The sequence below is a fragment of the Gopherus evgoodei genome, chromosome 9, assembly GCF_007399415.2.
Source record: "Gopherus evgoodei ecotype Sinaloan lineage chromosome 9, rGopEvg1_v1.p, whole genome shotgun sequence".
Classification (NCBI taxonomy): Eukaryota; Metazoa; Chordata; order Testudines; family Testudinidae; genus Gopherus; species Gopherus evgoodei.
The window spans coordinates 2,270,187-2,285,836 of NC_044330.1; the positions used below are offsets into that span (position 1 = coordinate 2,270,187).

Below are 15,650 nucleotides of genomic sequence, written 5' to 3' on the forward strand. Positions count from 1 at the left end.
GATGTAATACATCATGACAGTATTGTCTGTAAGGACCTGCACCTCAGGTGGGGCAAGAAAGCCTAGTAGGCCAGGCGAACTGCTCTGAGCTCCCTGGCATTGATATGGAGGGCCAGATTGTCTCACAGCCAGCAGCCTTGTGTGCTGAGCTTGCCTAGGTCTGAAGCATCACAGACCAGGGTCAGTGATGGGGCCAGGGCCACGAAGGGAACTCCCTGCAACACCGACCTAGGGTTCATCCACCATTGCAGAGATGATCCGGCACCCTGACTACCTGGTCTAGGTTGTGCCTGTTGAGGATGTAAACCGACTCCAGCCACACTTGCAGAGGCTGGAGAAGAAGCCAGGCATGGCTGACCACGTACGGAACATGTGGCCCAACACCTGCAAGCAGGTGTGAGCCATGGTGATCAGGCAGTTCTTCACATGGGAAATCAGGTCTGAAAACATGCCTTTGGAAGGAAGGCTCTGACTTGCGTGGAGTCAAGAACAGCCCCAATGAACTCTACTTGTCGGACTGGTTTTAAGGTGGATTTTTTCTCATTTATCAGCATGTCCAGGTCGCGGCAGATGGAATGCACCAGATAGAGGCTTCTCTACACTTGTTCCCGAGACCTGCCCTTGATGAGCCAATTATTGAGACACAGGAAGACCCAGACCCCTCGACATCTCAGCTAAGAGGCCACTGGCGCCATGCATTTTGTGAAGACCCTTGGGGCCAATGAGAGGCCAAAGGTGAGTGCTGTGAACTGGAAATGGCGTCCGCCCACTATGAAATGGAGGAAACATCTGTGACCTTGGAATATGGAAATAAACGTCCTTCAAGTCAAGGGCAGCGTACCAGTCTCCCGGATTCAGGGAGGGGCTGATGGAGGCCAGGAAGACCATGCAAAACTTCAACTTCTTGAGATACTCCTTGAGGTGTTGCAGGTTCAGAATGGGTCTGAGGCCCCCTTTCACTTTCAGGATTAGAAAATAATGGAAGTAGAACCCCTTTCCTGTCATGTCCTGAGGGCCCTCCTCCACTGCCCCCAGGTGCAGCAGGTTCTCGACCTCCTGAACGAGGAGTTGCTTGTGAGAAGAGTCCCTGAAGAAGGATGGGGAAGAGAGGAGGCGAGAGGAAGATGCAGCTGAAAACTGCAGGGTGTACCCTTGTGACACTACCTCCAGCACCCAGCAGTCCGAGGTGACCCATGACCAGGCCGAATGGTGGGGCTGAAGAAAGAACGGGGTGGATCCTGGGAGTTGATTGGGGTGTTGCTCTCGAGCGCACCCTCAAAATCAGCACGTCTGGCCTCCGGGATGCTTTGCCGGGCCGGGCTGCGCTGCGCAGGTGAGCAGCAGCAGGAAGGGCAGCAGCAGTTGAAACTTATGTCCCTATCTCTTCTGCTTGCAGACCCCAGATGAGGCTGCCAAGGCCTTAGCGGTGAGGGCAGCCAAAACAGCTTCCATGCAGACTGCGGAGTATGCATGCTCAGTGAGTGAAGGGTGGCCCGAATGTCCTTTAGCCCATGCAGCCTCACATCAGTCTGCTCCAAAAAAAGACCGCTCCCATTGAATGGAAGGTCTTGGATCGAGGTCTGCATCTCTTGTGAGAGGCTGGCGGTCTAAAGCCAGAAGCTGCGCTTCATAACCACCACCAATGCGACAACCCTAGCTGCCGAGTCAGCCAAGTCCCATGTCATTTGGAGGGAGCACCTAGCGGCTGTGGTACCCTCCTCCACCAGGTGGCAAATCCTGTGGGAAGGACTTCTTGAACTTATGGAGGGAGTCTCACAAGTTAAAATCCTATCTACCTGATGGTTTGCCACCCAGAATTGCAGGCTGGCAGTTGACTTGTTTGGGAGGAAAATGTATTCAAGTCTTTTGGCCTCTCTGTTTTTAGGAGTTGAGCTGGCGCGCCCCAGCTTGTCTTTTTCATTGGCCGCAGAGACAACCAGCGAGCCTGGAGAAGGATCAGTATAAAGATACTGGCACCCTTTGGCCAGGACTAAGTACTTCTTTTCGCCCCTTTTGAAGGTGGGAGGGATGGATGACAGGGTATGCCAGAGGGCCTTGACAATTTTGAGGACTCTGTCATGCACTGGTAGTGTGATATGAGTGGGGTAGAGCTTGAGAGGACGTTGAACATGGTGTCTGCCTGCTCGGCCATCTCCTCCACCTCTAGGCCCAAGTTTTTGGCCACCCGTCAAAGCAGGGCCTAGTGTTCTTTAAAATAGTCTGGCAGACTAGCCCTCGAGGGTCCTGCGACCACCTCGTCCGGGGGCGAAGATGACGACTGTACCACCGGGGCAGGCCTTGGGGCATTGTCCACTGTAACGGAGGGAGGTTTAGGGGTGGGTGCAGTCTCCTCTGCCTCCACCTCTGAGTGTGCTTCATGCACCAAGCCAGGTGCTGCTGGTGCCAAATGTTGCTGCGAGGCAGTGGCAGATGAGCGGTGTGAAGGGGGCATCGTCATGACCAGCACGCCCCATGCACTCCAATAAGGCCACTGGCCCATGCGGCCAAGGCAGCGCCTTTGTCGACGTGGACTCAGGTGCCCAATTGCGACGATGGGGTCTGGGCGAGGGGTTGAACTGCCCTTCAATGCCAGAGGAATCCCCTTCCAGTGACCACGGTGGGGCCGTCGACACCTGAGTTTGCCTGCTGACCATTGCGGCAAGAAGGAACTGAGAGGGCACAGGGCTGGCAGTGCCTGATATACCAACACATGAGCATGGCACTCAAGGGAGTGTCACTGCTGACCCTCCAGATACCTCTAAGGTAAAACACTCCGACAACCATGCGCACGTGGGCACGTATATACTTAGAATGGAATCAACATGAGCAAGCATTCGAAGAATTTTTAGTTACTAGAAGCCGAACATTAAATCAAAATAGTAAAAGACGTAATCTTTTATTGGTACTGGTATTTCTGTGTCTACTTAGGCTTTGCAAAACAGGTAGGCAACATCTTTAATATCAGTTTTACTTTTTATTTTTTTTTATTGCTTTTGTAACATTTTCCTGAATCTGCAAGGCAGGGGTTAGCACTCCAGAATGCACCTGTTAATAAGTTGACTTCCATTTCATCATAATTCCCAATTCCACTGTCTTACTGAACATCTGTGTGGTATAAGAGAACCTAACAAACATTCAAGTCTGGTGTAACAGCCTGAGCGAATTTCACTTACACGGAGAAAAAGATCTATGCACTACCAAAACAGGAGAGAGCTGATAAGCTTCTCAAGCAGGGACCATGTCTTGTTTATCTGTAAAGCACAACGCCTACATATAGTGCTATATTAACACTAACAGAGAAATACTGTAGTTTATATATAAGGCCCATTGGATTTTGTTTTTATTTTATTTACAATTTCCTGGGAATTTATCAGTATGCATAAAAACATTAAAAAACAGGTGAAAATCAGTAAAAAAACAAAAGGGAGGTGCCAGAGGACGAGAGAAGTGAGGGGATCCTTCCACTGTGGGCCTGGCTCTGCAGCTGTCAAGCATTCTTGGCGGCCAGGACCCAGCTCCCTGCCACTGTGCATGGGGTCATGCTGAAAGTCAGGAGGGGGCTCTCTCCGGCAGGTAGAGCAGATGGGGGTGGTCACCTGGCTCCCTGCCCAACTCTGGGGAGCAAGATAGGTGGGGAACCCCTCTCAGCTCCTGGGACCCAGCTCCCTGCCGGTCTTCCTCTTCCTCTGCACGGCAGTAGCCACCAAACAGTCTTTACCCTCCTCTCCGCAGATGTGCTGTGCCATCCAGTGGGGATTCTTTGAGGGGGTAGAATGCGAGTTAAAACTGGTCAAACCCAAATCCTGGCTTTTTCAAAATCCAGGAGTTTTTCAGGAAAATCTGATAAAAAACAGATCCAAAGGGTGTTATTTATATATTAAAAGAGTCGCTATATTCAGCAGTTGCATAATGCTCCATGTTCCTAGATCTCAAAGCACATTAAAAAGGTGGGGTACCTTTATCATTATTTTGCAGATGCAGAAACAGAGCCACAAGGAGGTTGAGTAACTTTTAAACTGTGCATACGACATGAACATTTAGTGTTCAAAGCCTGAATTTTATTATTTTCCCTTCAATTACATCTGCATTCAATAAATACCAGCTCTCAAGGAACACACCATGCCAAGACGCAGATCAGCGATACAGAAATTATAACCAAAGACTGTAGATACCATGCTGAAAAAAAGGTGCATATGGGACCACTGGATGTGACATTTTGCAACATTTACACTACACAGAGATTTTAAACAGTGATCATGTCAAGTAAACGCAAAAAGGTTTTTGTACAGAGAGGGATTTTATACAAGTAGACTCATTCATGTGATATACAGTCTATGGAATCTGCTTTCCTTCACTGTTGTGGAAACAACTTAAACTTCTGAAGTTACCCACAGTCTGTGCCAAAAGATCATATAAACCAATTTACTTTTTTAAAATGCACTCCTTTTCCTGTAATCGGTTGGCTTTAAGAAAAAAGAAGCCTCAGTGCTCAATCTGTTAGATTATCTTGCCACGTTTAATTTTAAGCACCACAGTATGCAAAACTACACTTTAGTTTTTTTACACAATGGTACTTAAAGTCTTATTTTTGATTATCAAATGTTAGGGGTTTCCTGTTTCACTTCTAGTGTTGCTCTCTGTGTCAGAAGCAAAATGATAAATGTTCTTACATACTGATTCCTTCTTATTCTCAATTACCAGTAATTCAAATCATTTGCCTCTTTCAGAGGGAAGAACACAAGCCTATGTCAATTTCCTAACCTACACTTTGGGATAATTGCACAAGGAACTGTTTTGAACCTGTCTAAAATCCTCTTTCGGGCAGTATTCAAGTATTCAGCACCATTTGTCAATTCTAGCTGGATTACTTCGCTTGTATCAAGAGTGTAAATAAAAAAAGAGGCTTTAAAAAATCACTGGACATCTGTGAAATTGTATTTAGATAATTTTCTTAAATCTGTCTCATTGACAACTTTAACAGCAATAGTAGCTAAGTCGAGATATGTAAAAAAAGATGATGTTCATTTATTTGGGGCTTATATTATACAAAATGTATAACTGGCAGATGGGATAACAGAGGAAACAAGTAAAATCAAGTAAGCAAAATTCTATGTGATACCTCAAAGAATTGGTGAATATTGGTTTAATCCACCAAGCTCTGGCATGTCACTTGCAGACTGCGTTGGGGGCAATCTGAGAGACTGAAGGAAATGACCACCACTGAACAGCTATATCAGTCTAAACGACACAAAGCAAGTGGCTATGAAGGGATCTTGTGCATTACACTACTTTAAAGCAATTTTGGCCTTAAAGTCCCCAGTAAAAAGAAAATATATATATAAAAAAATCTGGTTTTGATCTTTTTTTCTGAAATGTTTATTTGAGAGGGTCAAACAAAGTGAGTTACATTGTTATATTATTTTTCTGTATGACCCACACACATAATTAGCTTACATTCCAACAGGACATGGGGAAAGTTAACAGGAAACCCAGTTAATGTCCAGGCAACTCCCAAAATGAAATGTGATTGGCTATGATTCAGAGTATCATCATCTACTAGGAAAGTAGCCATAAAATGAGCAGCTGTTGACATTATTTCCTGAGCCAAACTTTTTAAGGAGTCAATGAATGACAGCCTGTACTTTTCAAATGAAAGGAACTGGCAGAATTCTTTTGATGACAATAGCTCAAGTGCTTAAGTAAAGCCTCTCTCTCAGATCTCCCTTCTCACCAGTGTATTAGAGGTGTACCCTAGCGATTGAGGATGCTTCAACATACTGTATAGAGATACAACCAATATTAGTTAGAAGGGTGTTAATTCATGTATGTACAAATGATACATCTTTATTTCAAACTCCCAGGATTATTTGCAGGCAAGAAACTGACACTGGATAAAACCACTTTATGAATCTGCTCCAGTCCTGCCATACTAGACCACAGCCAAGAAACAAAAGTCTCTCCATCCTCTCAGGAACAGAACTTAATTGGACAACTCTGGCATTCCCTCATTTTGTCATTTCAACACAACAAAAACTGGATTCTGCTGTCGTGTTTGTCTTGCTTCAAAAATACAAATGGGAGGTCATGTGAGAAATTACTTCCCTCACCCCTTTGACATCACAGGATGCTTCAAAAAGGTACGACGGGAAAAAGAATGGGACAGCAAAGCCAGTTCATTCTGTCTTCTTTGTGCAATGCATTTTGGGAAAGGCCTGCATTCTTATGGTAAAAATTCAGCTGAAATATAAAAAGGCAATGAATGTAGTTAACAACAGGTGCAATCATATTATACAGCTCAGTCATAATGCCTTATATACTCTGAGAATTAACACAGGAATTAGGTGATGGACATGAATGAAATCTGAAAATGACACTCAGATCTGAGTGCTGACAATAATAATTTTCATGTGCACTATCTAGCACTTTTCAAACAAGGATCTCAAAATACTTTACAAAAACAGAGGTACTGTCACATTTTGATTACAATGGTCTATAACTGATCTCACATTTTAATGTTGATACAAACTGTGCACTCAAAGTGTATCTTAGAGCTGTTTCATGAGACCTGACTGACTAACCTAGAGAATGGAGTTGTAGCTGTGTCAGTCCCAGGATATGGGAGAGACCAGGTGGGGGAGGCAATATCTTTCATTTGACCAACTTCTGTTCATGAGAGACAAGGTTTCGAGCCACACAGAGCTCTTCTTCAGGTCTGGGAAAGGAACTCTCAGTATCGCAGCAAAAATTCTCCAACTCCAACTACTATAAAGACCTTAAGATGACCCCACACCACAGTTTACCCAGGAACTTAAGGGTATCATCAAATCCTTCCTCAAACACCTCCAAAACCAACTCCACAAACTCATTCCCCACATACCTTCTACATACAAGGGAATCTAGGCAGACCAATCATACCTGGCCATGGCACTCTTACTGAAGGAATATTGGGACTCATACAAATCAACCTCAAACCACTCACCACACAAAGGGCCAGCTTCTTTCAGGGTACAACCAACTTTCTTCACAAACACCACAACATTAACAGGCTCCCTCAGAACACCATCCTCACCACCATGGATGTCACTTCCTTATACACCAACATCCCTCACAATGACGGCATGACTGCCTGCCTCAAATATTTACAGGACAATGGACAACTCTCACATATCCACTCCTAACATTGCTAAACTCATTCATTTCCTCCTCACTCATAACAATTTCACATTCCACAACAAATATTTTGTCCAAACCATCAGGATGGCTTCCAATACGCCAACCTCTTCCTGGGCCACCTTAACACCAAATGATATACCTGAGACACATCGATATTTTCATCTTCTGAACATACAGCTTAAACTCCGTCATAGATTTCCACCACAACTTCAACAACTACCACCACCCATCCATTAACCTTTCTCTGGACCACTTCCATATGAGCATCAACTTCCTGGACACCACAATCAGCTTCAACAATGGAACCCTGCAGACAACTATATACAAGAAACCCATGGATCACCATATCTACCCTCATAGATCCAGTAACCACCTCAAACACACCAAGAACTAGGTTATCTACAGCCAGGCACTCAGATAACACATAAGATGCTCTAAGAAGAAAGTCTGAGATATACACCTTAACATATTTAAAACCGCCTTCAGCAAGCAAGAACATACCACAAGAGTAGTAGATCATATCACCCACCCAAATACCCCAAGAGAACCTGCTTTAATACAGAAATAAAACCTTCTCCAACCTCACATCCCTAGTTGTCCCCTACTACCTCATACTGGAACCCATACAAGGTACCAACAACTACAACCCATACTTGATTTTCTTGAACCTCTACTTCTGGCCTTCAAACAACCCCCCAACCTCTCCATACGCATCAGAAGCAAGCTTCCTACAGACCAGGACACCACAACTCAAAGTGGCATCAGACCCCGCCAGAATAACAGATTCAAGACCTGTAGTCATATCTCTACTGCTACACTGATCAACACTCCTCACAACACAACTTTCAAGATCCACAGATCCTGCACGTGCCCATCAACACATGGTGTACCTCATCCAGTGCACTAAATGTCCCAATAACAAGGATGTGGGTGAAACTAGACAATCACTATGCCCTTGAATGAACTCAAACAGGAAAATGATAAAAAACAAAAACACCCTATCACCCACAGGTGAACACTTTTCACAAAGTGATCACTCTATATCTGACCTCTCAGTCCTCATCCTCAAAGGAAACCTGCATAACATTTTGAAACAACGAGCCCGGAAGCTTAAATTAATTACTCTGCAAGATGCCAAAAATCATGGCCTGAACAGAGATACTGGATTTATGGCTTATTACAACAATCTGTAACCCACTAACCCTCTCTTTTTGTTCTATGACTGGCCACTGTACCTTGAATGGTCCATTACAATATGTGTTAACTCCTTATGCTAAACAATCTTTTCTACCTTGCATTTTGCTGTGACATTCTGAGTATGTTTCCCAGACCTGAAAAAGAGCTCTATGTGGCTCGAAAGCTTGTCGCTCTCACCAACAGAAGTTGGTTCAATAAAAGATATATTACCTCACCCACCTTGTCTCTATGACCTAAAAGCAGAAGCAAGGGAAAGCTGTAAAATGAAATGGATTTTCAGGAAACAATTCCTTCAGCATTGTGTGTGATGGGTTGCTGCGTGTGTATAGGACAGTAAGAACATTGTACCTGCTTGAACAATCTACTTCTCCTGATGGAGGGCTTCAATGAAGGCTTCAAGTTTTTCCTGGATTTCCCGAACTTTTTCTAGAAAGATTAAAAAGATTGCCACTCAAATTTCTAGCTATTTTATTGAGGATAGATACAAAAAAACTCAACTATAAAGCAGAGCAAAAACCAGTTCTGTAAGCAATCATTATCCTAAATGTTTGAACTGTTGTGAACAGTTCCTGCATCAGACAAAAATTAACAGACTCTCTATTAAGGCTGTTTTTTCTTTAAAGAACTTTTCCAATTAGATACCTTTTTACCATAAATGCTAATTTAATAATTCCAAAATGCAGCAAAGCAATCTGATACTGAAATAGCTATGTTCTGAAAAGCTTAGATTTCCACTGGTTCACATACATCAAGTCGACTGTGCACCTACTGTTATACAGTGGGAGTTGTTACCCATTAAGTAAAGTGCACTAATCCCTCTCTCTCTTAGCCCAATATTATTCTCCACATTAGTAGCACAAACACCATTTATCATTCAAGAAACAGTTAAAAGCTAGCGACTTAATGGGTAGAATTGCAAGCAATCAGACCTCAACATGCAACACACCTGCTACAAAAGAGAGTGTGCTTGGAGTGAAGAATGCTATCTGAGTTGAATATTCAATGATATATCTAGTCTTGGTCCCTTGCATCTTAGCACTGACCAAAAGGATGAAGTCAGAATTACATTCCACAAAACCTCTAAATCTGGAATCATTTTCCCCATTAGCAAAATCACTCACAGGACAAACCTACGTGCAGTTACTGAAAACAAAATGTCAGTAGGATTTTTAAAAAAACTCCAAACCCTTAATTTTTTACCATCACTGTGTCCCTCTCTCCCCCTCAAGATCTTGGAGTGTCTATATGTTATATGTAGACTGCAGTGACTTACAGAACCGACTTAAAAACCTAATGGGATTGAAAAGCCTGCATGGTTTTCTGCCCCTGCTTGAGGCTGCTTCTTGTAAACCAGTGGTTCTCAAACTTCTGTACTGGTGACCCCTTTCACACAGCAAGCCTCTGAGTGCGATCTCCCTTATACGTTAAAAAGACACTTTTAAAAATATATATTTAACACTATTATAAATGCTGGAAGCAAAGTGCGGTTTGGGGGTAGACGCTGACAGCTCATGACCCCCAGTTTGAGAACCCCTGTTGTAAACCTATGCAGAGCCAGTTACTCCTTTTAAAGTGCGTGAAGGAAAGGGAAGAAGTGGATCACTGTACTTAGAATCCGGAAATCAAGTGTTCAGCCTAATAAAAGGTACAATGTGTGTGCAAACGTTCAAATCTAGTTTTAGCAAGCTAAGCATATTATCTGGGACAAAGCCCCAGATTCCCTTTGTGAGGTTATAAGGGACGCTTGTGGTTATCTTCCATTAGTTTTCGTGGCTACTTATTACATTTAAAAAACCAAAGTACACTCTAGCCGTGATTGAACGGGACATGTGCGCAGCTGGAGCAATCACCAAATGTGATCACCCAAGGGAGTGTTCGTAGGAGGTAGCTAGGAGAAATAATTGTTTCATCTAACAATGAAATGACAAAATCCTTATGCTTTACACTAAAGTGTGTTTCAGAAACAAGAATAAATTCATCTTTTTAGGATAAAAAGGACATTTCAGCAGACCAGATTTTTAAGAGCGATATAAAATATACTCTAATAATAAAGAAAAATTCTGCAACTGAAAAAACACTGTTAATATTAATTGGCTAGCATTTGAAACAGATACAGTGAAACAAGGCAGTCAACTTTATTTCAGGGTTTCTTGGTGTTTTGTTAACAGCTTGGCAGAAACAGGAATTTGACTTTACTGTCCACATGCCAGGCATGGGCAGGCAGCTCTTGCATTGGTCTGTCCATGACCTCAACTCAAGTTGGCTGGACCACCCTTCTGAAGGCCAGATGCAGTTTAGTCTCCTGACCATCTTTGTCATGGGGCATTCTAATGAGCAAAGAAAGGATCTGTACACCGGAGCGAACTTAGTGAGTGTGTGTGCTGACCTGTGTTCCTGGCGACCCTACACTGGGCTAAAAATACCAGAAGCATTTCATTAAGACATCGGGCTATCTTAGTCTATACTCGACCTAGACCATGTTCATCTCTGTGGTGTCTGAATGTTTTCCAAAGCTAAAAATTAAATAATGAGATGTATGCTTTTCAAGTGCAGCTTCCTCTCCAATCCCCCCACTCCCTGCCTGGAAAATGATATGTATGTTTGTTTTGTTAATCTGACTGCATTCATATGCATTCCTCAGGAGTAGAGCTATTCAGGGCAGCCAGAGTCTTGAAGTTTGAGACAGTTTTTTTTAGCTATTCTGGGTCCGGATAATTTCTAGGCTTGCAGATATGGACAAAGGGTAAATTCCTGGTCCCATTAAAGTCCAGTAGGATCAGGATTTCATCCCAAGACTTAAAATATAACAGAGATGAGCCCTCAGTAAAGCCATGTTGCTAAAGACAACATGCTGCTGCTGGATTCAAAACTGGTTAAAGATTGTTTTTTTGTTTCTGCGGGGGTGAGGGGGAGCGCCGCACAACCCATATATCTTTCAAAGGCTAATTTCGCATTATATTTGACAAACGCATCACAATTATTTTTGTTATTATGATATATACATCTTACCTTGGGGAGTAATGTAATTCTGAACTATTTATTTTTGGTTTGGATTGCTTTATTCAGTCCAACATTCTTTCCTCAAATATGATTTTTATATTGATCAAGCTATTAGTCTGATTGAAAGCAGACAGATTTAACAACATTAAATGCAAATATTATTCCTGCTCACCCCTTGGTTAGTGAAATAGTCCAGTGCTAGAAATTCACATCAACCAAATCCATAATTTACGAGTTTACACTTAAAAAAAAAGGGGAGGGGGGTTGACGGTCTGTGCCAACAACACCTACTTTAATTTTTCAATCAAGGCATGTTAAAGTAACAGGATAGCCAACGTTTATTCCACCAGAATGTAGTCCATCAGTTGTGTATGTTTAGAGAACAGACATAATAAAGTTGCCTCCATCGTTATCATAAGCACTTTATTAGTTTTTATACCTGGATAGAATTGAAGTAACTCCTTAACTGTAATAATTATGAGGTCTTCAAGTAACTTTGGAATAAAACAGTTTAAAAGTCTGTCAAGAAATTATAACAGAGTCATATGAAGCTTTGTATTTGCAGTAGGAATACAACTTATTGCACTGACACAGACACTAATCAACAGGTAAAACGTATTTCTTTCTAAAATCCACAGTGCAGCACACAGAAATAGTACCCTGCTATTTCGTTTGCTTTTCATTTAGCATAATGGCAGAAAGCGTATTCACACAGCCGTGATTAGTAAGGTGGTCATTTTAAATTCTTGGAGATATTTATTTTGATGAGCAACCTAATGCAGTGACTGAATACTTTACGGTAAGTGTGTCAGTACTTCATATCATCTAAATTCAAAACAAACAGGACGGTAACTATAATTGATCCAAACAGAAACTACAGATGTTAACTGCGTCAAATTTTGGGGAAGTTTGCTTCTGGATCCAACATACTTTGCTGTGAGATAGATTAATATTCACCCCTTCCCCAACACACACAGACACACACACACACAGACCATTTTCCAGGGGTTCTGCTCCAGATCTGGGTCCAAGCTTCTAGGCTTAAGCCCATCTCCAATTAAACAGCATAATTTCAATACATTTAATATTGCAAATGAATACTCTCTCAAAAACCCAATCGTCTCTTTGGGTTTCAAACCAGGACACTTCTTCATACGAGTATACATTAAGGAGATGCCTATGACATATGGAGGACATTTTTGTTGCAATATTACATTATTCTAAGTAAAAATAACCCACAGACTACGAGATAAACTTTTAACCTGCTAACAAGTATGTATTTCTCTCACACACTGAACTTTCTCCTGAGTTACTATCCAATGCTCCAATATCACATCAGGCTTCCAAATGCTACTGTTCTAATTTACTTCTGAAGTTTATATTTATAGCGTTGCTCATAACTCTGATACTTTTAATACAGATTTGGAGTTATGAATGCATGGTTCTTACACCACCTGTTAAACAGTGATCAAAACGTAAGCGAAACCAGTGCGGGAAAACTATAACAAACCCCTTGTTTCTAGCTTTGGAACAATGAAACACACAGGCCTACAGGCAATGAATGCCCATTCTACTTTCCATTTACCCAATGTTTACCTAAAAGATGAGCTGTTCCATACATCAATTCATTATGTCTCCTGATCTGGTCATGAATATTCCCATAATCCTTTCCCAATATCCCATAAACCTCCACTGACACAGAATGAAGAAATTCTTTATTCAGAGGCTTCAGAGACCCATTCATGCTTGTTCCCTCTATCTCCACATGAAATGATACCGCTGCCCACTCATTTTCATTTCATTAATCCTCTGACACGGACTCTAAAAGGCTCAAAACCAGACTAATTGATCTGTAATTAGGATCTGAATTCACAGTGAATACAGAAAGACCCAGCCAAGGATAAGGTTTACTTTTGCTGTTAACATCAATTTAGGAAGGAGAAAAAAAACCCAAAAATATTCAGTCTCAAAGACAAATTGTCTACTTACTGGTCCCAACTTTATAGCTACATTATTAACGTGCCTCACCGGAAAAGCATTGCATTGAGTGCAATAGCAGTGCTGTTAAAATTGAAGCCAGTTACCTTCCAAGCACAGCTGATGAGATAGGGGTGAATAACTTAAAGCAATAAAACAGAAAAAAACTTTACATATAATGCTGTAAGAGTAAGAAAAATAATCAGCTTTATAATCAAATTACTTTTTCTAAAAGAGGAATTTAGCTTTCCAATGCAAGACATTTCTGTCATGACTGAAAACAAATGGTGTAAAAGTTTCCTCAAAGGCTAGAAATTTTTCACAGAGGTAGCCCTGTAGACAAAGATGTCCTGTTTACTAATTCTTCTCTTTGATGATATAAATCCATATTTCTGTTTAGTTTCTCAAAATACATATATTTGACTAAATATAGGCTCACTTCTGCCTTAATCTAACATTAAAAGCAACACAGCTATACATCACTGGCAATGAGATTGCCTTTTCAAGAGGAGTTGCAGGTAACCTTTCCCCTTCAGCTAACTCGAAGTATCAGTTTAAAACTTTTTCTACTAGACTATCCATATGGCAGAAGCAGCACGGGCTTCTGAAGAAGGTTGTCATCCTGGCCTTGGAATAATATTTAGGACTCAAGAAACCTCCTAGAGCTTATCTTCATGGGGAAGTTATACTGTTATCTGATAATGTGTGAATTTAAACTGCTGTAGTTACAGCACTTTAACGCCTCACATGGACACTAAATACAATAGTGTCATAAGAACATAACATCATAATGGCCACACTGGGTCAGACCAAAGGTCCATCCAGCCCAGTATCCTGTCTTCCAACAGTGGCCAATGCCAGGTGCCCCAGAAGGAATGAACAGAACAGGTAATCATCAAGTGATCCATTCCGTCACCCATTCCCAGCTCCTGGCTGGGAATATACGTGTCACATACACACACATATATATATATACACATATGTGCAATGTATGTCATTTTTTCTCATTTTCCAAAGCTTATGTTGCTTTGGAAGGGGTTTAAGCAAATTTGGAAAAAAACACTCTTATTCCAGAATAAGACAGCATCCACACGACAAGTTAAAAATGATATAGTTATACTGCTATAAATATACTAGTAAAGTTCTCCCATGTAGACAAGCCTTTACTCTTTATTGTACACCTCTGTTCCCGACTCTGAGATAAATATGAAGGGAAAAAGCCTCACAAACTATTTTTCTTTTCATCTACAGATGAACAGTTACACTGGAGGAAAGGGACTAGAGTTGTCAGTACTTAGTGAACTAAATCATAATACTTCCGATGTTACAAACATTAAGAAGGAATCCACACAAACATCCTTGTCTTGTAGGAAATGGTTAGTATTCCCATTTTGCAGACAGGAAAACTCAGTCAGAGAGGTAAAGTCATCTGCCCAGAAATCAAACATTTAGATCCCTGTTTAGGTAAGCTTTTAAAGTACGTGCAAGTGTGTTCCTGAATAAAGATGTTTCTCTCATTTGGGGCCTTAGAGGAATGAGCACAAGGCTGGCAGAAAATCTTCTCACTTCTAACGTCCTCTCTGCAACTAAGATATGCTGCCTCTCAGTCTTACAAGTTAGACAAAGGGAGATGGGCATCAGTCCATTTCCTTGCCTGTACAGAACTGCTCCCAGCAGGATGGTCTCTGGTTCTTTGTTCAGGTTACTTTTAAACAACCGAAGAAACTGGGGCATTGAACACTCTGCAGGAATCTATTCCACAGAGCAACAGCTCTGTCTGTCAAAAGTTTCAGCCTGAAACTTTTACTCAGTATCAAAGCATCACCTACAAAAAAAGTTTATTCTTTAAAAAGAGGAGGAAATATTTGCACAGCCATGACATATGCATGCCTGAACTGAGTGACCACTTGCGCTTCCTTGCCCTCCTCCCTCCCGTTTTTGGTGTATGCTGCATCCTCACCTGTTCATCAGTCTATCATTCAGGGTTTGAGTCTACAGTCTGATCTGCACAGAGCCCCACCGAAGTCAATGGAGCCCACTTATAGACATCAAATTGCAGGATCAGGGTCTGAGATTATAAACTCGTTGACGATAGGGACCTATCTTCTATTATAAACTATTGTAATAGACCTATCTTCTATTATAAACTTCATCTATTGATGAAGCACCTTGTAGACGAGGGGGCACTATGAAACAACATGTATAACCCCTATAGTTCTGGCTTCTTGTACTTTGTTAAATAATTCCTCTCCTTTTTGAGGGCTTACACCCTTCTGATATTCGTAGGTTTTGATCCGTTCTTC

General features: G+C 41.8%; 1 protein-coding gene across 1 annotated transcript in view; it reads right to left on the reverse strand.

The window, feature by feature from the left end:
* Positions 1 to 4,036: 4,036 nt before the first annotated feature.
* The window catches only part of OPA1 (OPA1 mitochondrial dynamin like GTPase), an 81,136-nt gene continuing 69,522 nt past the window's right edge, over positions 4,037 to 15,650 (reverse strand). Inside the window, 2 exon segments of the mRNA XM_030574538.1 lie at positions 4,037 to 6,237; positions 8,719 to 8,796. Coding sequence (XP_030430398.1) covers positions 8,732 to 8,796 — 65 coding nt within the window. The 3' untranslated portion in view covers positions 4,037 to 6,237; positions 8,719 to 8,731.